Here is a 9,127-nt window from a genome sequence, read left to right on the forward strand (position 1 = left end):
AATAACTTGTAACTATGTAACTATGTAATGTGCACTCCTTGGACTTCCATAGTTGTTCTGAATCTCACACAGTTACACTTACTGACACAGGGAAACCCTGGAGCCACATATAAACTAGGCTGGGCCCCCCAGCCGAAAAATTCTCTGTGCAACCGATTCTCCCCCCCCCCCAGGGCGCGTGCATAGGTTTTTTTCCTGGTGTTAACCGACCCAGTCCGAATCTGAAATCAGATGACTGCTCCAGGGTTCTCACAACAGCCTCTATCGATCACCAGAGCACACTTGCACTTAAAGAATATAACTAAAGTGTAATATGCATCGGAGTGCAAGTGCAACTGCATCAATATTTATGCACTGACCACAATTGCATCAGGTTCCCCTGTCGGCTGCAATGGCACTGGAATTATGAGGGAAAACACTGCATTGTAGTTTAAAAAAAAAAGAAAACATGATAGCATCCAAAACTGGATGTACTTCAGTGTACTTTGCACACTACTGTACTTTCACACCTGAACTGTAAACTTAACTTTGTGAACTGTTAATTTATTTGCACAATTCTAAAGGTTTACACATGTATATATCCAATTTCTGCCAATATATTGCACATTTCAAATGTTTACATATTTATTTTGTATTCTTAGTGCCTTTTTGTGATATGTACTAGCTGGAGCCACGTCGTCTCGTCTCACTGTGTATTCGTATACTGCTGAGATAACAATAAAGTTTACTTTGACTTTGACTACAGTGCAGATGGTAAATGTAAAAAAGTGTTGTATAAAACTTCCGCTGACCCAAGCACAACTGTCCACAAAGTTTTAAATAAATTACACATAAAAGTTTATTTTAGTTTCTGGCACCTATGAGAATTAAGAAGGTACACTACTCCATGAATGTGTATGTATGTGTAATTGTGCACCTACATTGACCAAATGAGGTGGCTAGGGCTGGTCTTTCATTAATTTAATTGCACTTGATTGATGCCAATTGCTAATTGGTGGCTAGAAACCCATAATGCTTCCTTGGCAAGTGTAATGGGGATCTTCTGCAAAACATCAATATACTGTACATATCATATGGAATTAAAATACTGATACTAAGCATTCTTCAGAACCATGAGATGTACTGACGATGCTACCAATTGTATAAGCACCTCGATGAATGACACTTCATCCCAGCAGGTATTGAACATTGTATTCTCTAACATGTAATTAGACTACTGTATAATGGTGTAGCCTTTCACTAAATCCTTCTTTATAATCCTTGGTGGGTGGTGAAAAGCTAACACACTGGGTTAGCCTTTTTTTTAAAACTTCCATTTCCTTACTTCTTACTTTTCTTGTGGGTTGAAAAGAGATGAATGAATGAACCAGAACAAAAAAACAACTTCTGCAATGTAATCTGGCAAACACGTGGGTATCTTTACCTCAGGCTACAAAGGTTGGGAATTCTATCTACAACAAAGAAAAGGTATGATTTTACCCCACCCATACATACACAATCAAGCAGAAGAGATTTCCTTACAATTCAAACACAGACAAGTGATCTCACTACTCTGTTCATCCGTGCTGCTCACAGAGGAATATCTGCATGTTTCCGAAGACATGGAGCTTACACAGGTATGCAGACTATATAATAATGCTACTAGTTATACAGAGCACAGTATATAGCAGCGGGTATCTGCCATTAGAACTTAATAACTGATATGCAATGCCTGAGGCACAAGCATCCAATGCATTGCCCAAGGTCACAGGGACTTGATATGGAACAAGGGTCTCTTCCTTTTTCTTTAGGCGCCAAGGTATAGTCATTCAATTAAAGGCTGACCGATTTATAAATAGCAGTCATTATTTTTTTGCCATTACTTTTCTAGCCTTTCTGAACAGGGTCAGCATGAAGAGAATTCCACCAAACAGACAAAAATGGTGCATGTACAGTTCTCAAAATGCATTCTGTAGTATATGTGTGAGATCTAAATATCATGCACTCATGCTACACAAACCATTTTTCCCATCCAAAACATTTTTTACTTTTTCAAAACAAAGTCAATTTAAGAGCTAGACTAAAAGAGTGTCTGCTCTGAGCTCCCGGAATCACATGGCATTTTGGTTTGTACATATACTTTAAATAAGAGTTTAAAGGATCTTAGACTTTTAGTATAGAGTTTAGTATAGTAGTATAGTTAGACTATTACATATTGTGATATTCAACCTGCATGCCTCTGGCTTTTTTAGACTACAAAGGAAGGTTCCTCTATACAAGATTTGTATTGTTGTATTACATTTGTATTTGTTGTGAATCCTCATTCACATGCTATGTACTCTTATGCAAGCTGGGGGGGGGAAATACAATTATTAAAAGAGCAAGTAATATTTAAATGATCTTTCTTGGTTAGTTTAACTGTATAGCTGTTGTGCCTACTCCTGCAGTAAATTAGAGTCCCTCCTGCAATTCCCTCTCTACTGGGCTGGGCCCTCCTTCTCATGTTCCTCTCGATAATAGGCTTTGGGCAGTAAACTACCCCAGTTTGAAAGGTACTCACGTTCATGTGCAGAAAGTACCTGAAACAATGTGGAAGCTCATGTGTTATGAACCAGGCTTAGAGGAAGAGAGAGTGAGCTGTGTCAGAGATACCCAGAAAATATGTTAGGACTGAATATCAGGCAACGTTTGCGGAAGTGGTACAGTATCTCAATTCCTAATACTAAATAAACTTTTTTGATTGGTTTTACTTTTTCTTTAAATCATACTTTAGGTAAATATCATGATTCTCTTACTGCAATAGGTAGATAATGTTAAGTGAACTTGTTTATATTCTGTTAGCAAGGTAATTGAATCAATGGTGCCCAGTTTGCCCAAATATGTGTGTTTAAACAGCTGATGAGTAGATGCTACTTATTTGCTATGGATGACTTGTCCTGGGCAAACTTTGCACCTTTTATTGAATTACCCTAAGTTTGGCTTAATCAATCTACTATAGTTTTCTATGGCAGAGAGTTTCTTTGTAGGTCCCAATATGCACCAATATATAAGCTTTAACTACTGCTATACATGTGGTGCTAGCTATGAGCTATCCCATCCTTTGCATTGGTACAAATGTGAAAGTCATTGTGTGCAAGAGTGTTCATTATAACGATAGCTATTTTAGGATGCTTGCATGGTTGTAAATAAGAGGGCCATGGCCCCCCAGCAATAAAAAAAATTGGGCCCCTCAACCAAATCTCAGGCAAATGTACTTCCCTATGCAAGCACCTTTACTCCAGATAGTTTTTCCTCATAGTTTAAGGGCAATATTTATCAAAAATTATCAAAAATGTATTTTAATAAAAAAAATTCCGAACAAACTAGAATCAACGATTTGAGTTTTTTCCTGAATCGCTCAATTTTTTTGGGATTTTTGCCTGAAAAGACCTTAGTAGTCGGATTTTAGGCTAATGCCAACGTAGACCACAGAAACTTCCCAATAGGATAGGGACCTCTCCCTTTGAACCCTTCTTAGGTCTGAGATGCCGGATTTTCGGATTCAGACTTTTATATAATAAATCTTGAAAAATTCGGGAGAGAGGGAAAGAGGGAGTTTTGCCCCTCTTACTAGTTAAGTTACATGTCTCTCTCCAGCAAATAAATATCCTTCTTATTTTCCGCCCATTTCTCCAGTTTAGTCAAATTTTTCTGCAAAGTGACAGCATCCTGCATGGAACAACACAATTTAATATTGTCAGAAAAAATAAAGAGAGGATTTACAATACCAAGCTAAAGCTCATTAATAAATTAACTAAAAAGCAAAGGGCCAAGAAGGGGTACCCTTGTGGCAGGCCCGGACTGGCAATCTGTGGGTTCTGCCAAATGCCAGAAGTTGCCATAGACAGGCACTATTTAGTGGGCTGGTGAGGTGCTGTTTGGGCCTCTGTGTAGCTGAAATGCCAGGGCCTATTTTGAATCTCAGTCCAGACCTGCCCTGGGGTACTCCACTAACAACACTGGTCAAATTACAAAATGTTTCATTTACCACCACTCCTTCTAATCTATTTACTGGCCTTCAACCAGTTCCCTATCCAATTGCCATGCCAAGATTCATTAACTTAATAATTTAGTTTGAAATGTGACGCAGTTGTAATATGTAACAAATGAGTGCAGCTTTCTGAGTAACAGAGTGTGCACAACATAGCTAAAAGGGGTCTTATGGCTACAAATGCTGTAACTAAAGATATCCCTGTCCTTTAGTGTCATTTTATGAATGACAGCTATGGAACATACAAGAGAATGTAGTATTATGGCAAATGTCATGGCAGATATAATAGATTGCAGTAAATTCTAGAAGACTTCAGCTCTCATGAGAAGGAAGCTGTTAAGTACATTATGGAAAATAGAGTCCACACAGAAAGGCTTTAGAGCTTAATATTTTGAGTGACACTATGTTATCAGCTTACAATGACAAACTCAAAGCTGTCCATGTTATACAATCTTACATCAAAATATGACTAAACTTTATCATGGCCCATCCAACATTCATTGTTGTGAGTCTAGGGGGCAAATTCACTAAGCGCCGAAGCGCCTAATGCTAGCGTGAATTCGCCAGCGTTGGGCATTTTTGTTACTTTGCCGATTCACTAACGGACGCTGGCGTAACTTCGTTAGTGTTACTTCGCACCCTTACGCCTGCCGACGTAACTACGCAAATTCAATTTTTTCTAAGTCCCAAAAAATGCTGGCGTTTTTTCTTTATTATGGGTGATAGGCTGAAAAAGATCAAAAAATCTTTTGGGGCTCCTCTCCTTCCCCCCTACATTTCCTAACTAATGGCAACTTAACTATACAGTGGGCACATGTGTAGGGCAAAATAAGAATTTTATTTGCTGTTTTGAAGGTTTCCCAGGCTTGTGTAGTTCTGCTACATATACCTCCATTGTAACTTGAATTTGGCGCCGTATGCAAATTAACCATTGCTAGCGTAACTTCGCTTTGCTTGGCGAATTAACTTACTAGGACAGCAATCTGAATTAGAAAAGAAAGAAAGGCTGAAAGTTGCACTAGTATAAAAAAATGCATCAAGTTCAATCATTTTCAAAAATATCTTCAGTTTTCATTGCAGTAAAGTGATATCAGTTGATACATGGTGTTTGCAATGGTCTTTGCTTTAATCATACGTATTCTGTTCTGTTTCAGATATGTCCTACCATTCTGTTTATTTTTTACACAATGCTGGAGTTCACCACCTCAACGTCAGAATTTACATTTTATATATTTGAGGAGCAAGATGAGGTCACCTACATTGGCTCTTTAAAGAATAAGAGTTTGGCATCACCTCCACTCCAGTACAGCCTTCTCCCCCCATCAATCTATTTCCATTTGGACAAGCAGACGGGAGATTTGTATACCACTGCATACAAACTGGACAGAGAATATTTATGCCCACAGGATATTTCAAATCAGTGTTTTGTGGAAATTGATGTATTTGTTTCTTCTCAAGAACACTCGGAAATTGCAAAGATCAAAATCTTTATTTTGGATATTAATGACCATGCACCCTTTTTCACAGACAGGACCATTACACTTGCCATTCAGGAGGATGCAGCAGTAGGAACTGTATTTCCTATTGACCACTCAGCTAGTGATGCAGATGCTGGACAGAACAGTGTTTTGCTCTATCATTTGAACAGTACTGATGATGTGTTTAAATTGGGGAACAATTCACAGTTGGTTTCATTAACCCTACAGCAGCCTTTAAATCATGAATCTAAAAATAAATACTATATGGATTTAATTGCTATAGATAAGGGACTTCCTCCGTTATCTGCCAGTGCCTTGATTATTGTGCAAATAATGGATGTGAATGACAATTGTCCTGTTTTCTTTGCAAGTAATATTAATATCAATCTCCCAAGAAACACCTCTATCAACAGTACAGTTGCCCAGCTGGAAGCAGTTGATGACGACACTGGTGAGAACAGCCTCATTCAGTATATATACAGCAACAGAGTCCCAACAGTATGCAAAAAACTCTTTTACTTAGAAAGCACAACTGGAATCATAAAATTAGCTGCATCTATACCTGAAGACACCCCTAATAATCACAAGCTCACAGTATTAGCCATTGGCCCTGGATGTGCTCCTGCGGTAGCTACTGTTACATTAGTAATACAAGAATTTAAAAGAAAAGAGCCAAGGATGGAATTCCGCTTAATAGCAGCCCAAGAGGGGGAGGGAGTTTCTGTCAAAGAAGATGTTCCTATAAATACAATCATTGCTATCCTAGAAATTAAAGACCCAGATTACAGCATCCTCAGGCCAGTCTTCATAAATGGAACAATGCCTTTCTCTCTAAAAGTCTCAGAAAATTCACCAGATACCTATTTGCTATTAACAAGTGGAATCTTAGACTTTGAGCTAGAACAAAAATATACAATTCACGTTCTTGGTAATGCTACATTTGACAATTTAATTGTCTACCAAGCGATGCTTAATGTTAAGCTTGAAGATGTAAATGACAATGCTCCACAATTCCCGCAGAGTGTGTTGGAAGCATCCGTAGAAGAAAATAACAGCCCAGGAGCTGTTATACTGACACTTTCTACGTTTGATAAAGACAGTGGATCTAATGGAAATATTTCATATCATTTTGGTGGAGAGTTGCCATTGGAATTTTCTATTGATGTCTCTCATGGAATTCTTGTAGCGACTGTTTCTTTTGACCGAGAAAAAAAAACATCTTACACTTTAACTGTAGTGGCTTCAGATCATGGCTCACCCGCAAAGAATAGTTCATGCGCAGTAATTATCAATATTTTAGATGAAAATGACAATGCGCCTATGTTCTTTGCTAATGAGCTTACATTCTTTGTTCCTGAAAATCTTCCCCGACATGGTAAAGTAGGAATACTAAATGTAACAGATGCTGATTATGGATTAAATGGAGAGATATCAGTGTCTGTGTTGAATACCACCATGCTCTTTTCAATGGCCCAGAATATTATAATACTTGAGGGTTCCTTAGACTATGAGAGCATGAATAAGCATGAGCTATGGATTGCAGCTCATGACAAAGGTAACCCACCATTGAGTTCCACTGCAAAAGTGAACATCATGGTGTTAGATACAAACGATAATGCACCACTGATTTTGCTGCCAGATTCAAATTTTTCATATGTGCTAGTGCCCCCAGATACTTCAAAGGGATCTCCTGTAACTAAGGTTCATGCTGTTGATTATGATGCTGGCTTGAATGGAGCAGTACGTTATAGTGGCTTTGGGGAGATGGGCCCTTTCGGTGACCTCTTTAAAATTGATAATGTTACGGGTAACATCACACTAAAAGAAAGCATTGCAGGACACCACTGTGGCCTTTACCAGTTTCTGGTGATGGCAAGTGACCAAGGATATCCTGAAGCCCTTTCCACTATTGTTAGGATTAACATTCTCCTCAATCACAGCATAAGTAACAGGAGTTATCTAGAATCAGTTATTATGGCCGAGACGAAAGTCCCAACTGAAAACCAAGTAGTTCTATTAAGCCCGTGTACACAGTACCACAAAATGGCCCCTTTTTCTTGGTCTTTAAATGTAATACTTTTCCTTGTTTTAGTAATTCTCTGTATTCTTTTCTGTGTTATAGGGACTTTAATGATTTTCTGTAGAAGGAAAGTTAATGACAAACGAAGGAAAAAAGCAGATGTTCAAATTCCATTAAAACTAAATGCTGATTACTGGGATAATATAAAATAATTGTGGCCTTTCCTAACTCAACATAAATGGCAGTATTTCCCTAAGCAGAGCAGTCCAAAATAAGAAGGCGTATACACTAGGGTTCAAACCTTTCCTGTCACAATTGCATGTGTGGAACATACTTGTGTGTATTTCTTGCTTTTTGCTTTGCCAGATATTACAGACTGGTATTATATAGAGTATCATGATCAAACAGTGGACCATGTTTATTGTGCAAAATGACAGTGGCAGGAATATTGGAAAAAATGGAATCCTGATACCGATGTCTTACTAGGGAATTTGCATTATGCCATTACCATATCAAACTGTGGATCATGTGTATACAGGTATAGGATCCCTTATCCAGAAACCAGATATCCAGAAAGCTCCCATAGACTCCATTTAATCTAAATTTTTAAAAATGGTTTCCTTTTTCTCTGTAATAATAAAACAGTAGCTTGTACTTGATCCTAACTACGATATAATTACCAATAATTAATCCTTATTGGAAGCAAAACCAGCCTATTGGGTTTATTTAATGTTTAAATGAATTTCTAGTAGACTTAAGGCATGAAGACCCAAATTACGGAAAGATCCATTATCCGGAAACCCCCAGGTCCCGAGCATTCTGGATAACAGGTCCCATACCTGTATTTGGAAAATACACAGATGGAGATTTTGTACAAAATGGCCTTCTGCTACAGTCCACCTTGTTGGAAATTTTTCTTTAAAGACATTCATGGAACTTATGTCACCACAATGACCTTAATACAACTTGCAGATTTTGCAGCTTAGGTGACCAAAGAAAATGGAAAGCACTGAATGATAATGAAATATTAATTTTTGTTTGTTTTTAAGGTTTGATCCTACTGGCCCTATAACAGGAATCACTATTCATATTCTTAAACCTTCTTTAACCAACAACTCTTAAGACAATGGCCCATGTGGCCAAAAATGCAATGATTAGAGGATCATCAATACATTTTTTAAAAATATCTAGGAGTTAATACTTGATTTCCCTCAACCCAACATTATTCCACTGCTCCGCAACTGAACATTAGGTATCAGTCTCTTGTACTCAAATTGGTTTGCTACTTAAAACATACATACTTGCATGTCACAGCCTGACACATTCATTGTGCGTCTGCTATCAGGCTGTTTTAAAGTACAACTTCCAAAATGAAGCTGAAGCAATAGTAATGTTTGTTTGAATCTCACTGATTGTTTGTATTAATCAGTGATAGTACAGAGGATACGTTGAATGCAGACAAAGAGTTTTGTGTCTATAAACAGTAATATACTTACACTAATACTAGGGGGCCCATTCACTAAGCTCGAGTGAAGGATTCGAATGAAAAATACTTCGAATTTCGAAGTATTTTTTGGGTACTTCGACCATCGAATTGGATAAATTCGTTCGAATACGAAC

At 37.8% G+C, this 9,127-nt stretch overlaps 1 protein-coding gene across 1 annotated transcript; it reads left to right on the top strand.

Moving 5' to 3' along the window:
• Nucleotides 1-2,566: 2,566 nt before the first annotated feature.
• LOC108700115 (protocadherin-20-like) lies at nucleotides 2,567-7,764 on the top strand. The gene is made up of 2 exons (XM_018232999.2): nucleotides 2,567-2,611; nucleotides 5,164-7,764. Exons 1-2 carry the CDS (start codon nucleotides 2,567-2,569, stop codon nucleotides 7,717-7,719), a joined length of 2,601 nt encoding a protein of 866 aa, XP_018088488.2. The 3' UTR covers nucleotides 7,720-7,764.
• Nucleotides 7,765-9,127: the final 1,363 nt, after the last annotated feature.

This window comes from Xenopus laevis, chromosome 8S, assembly GCF_017654675.1.
Source record: "Xenopus laevis strain J_2021 chromosome 8S, Xenopus_laevis_v10.1, whole genome shotgun sequence".
Lineage (NCBI taxonomy): Eukaryota > Metazoa > Chordata > Amphibia > Anura > Pipidae > Xenopus > Xenopus laevis.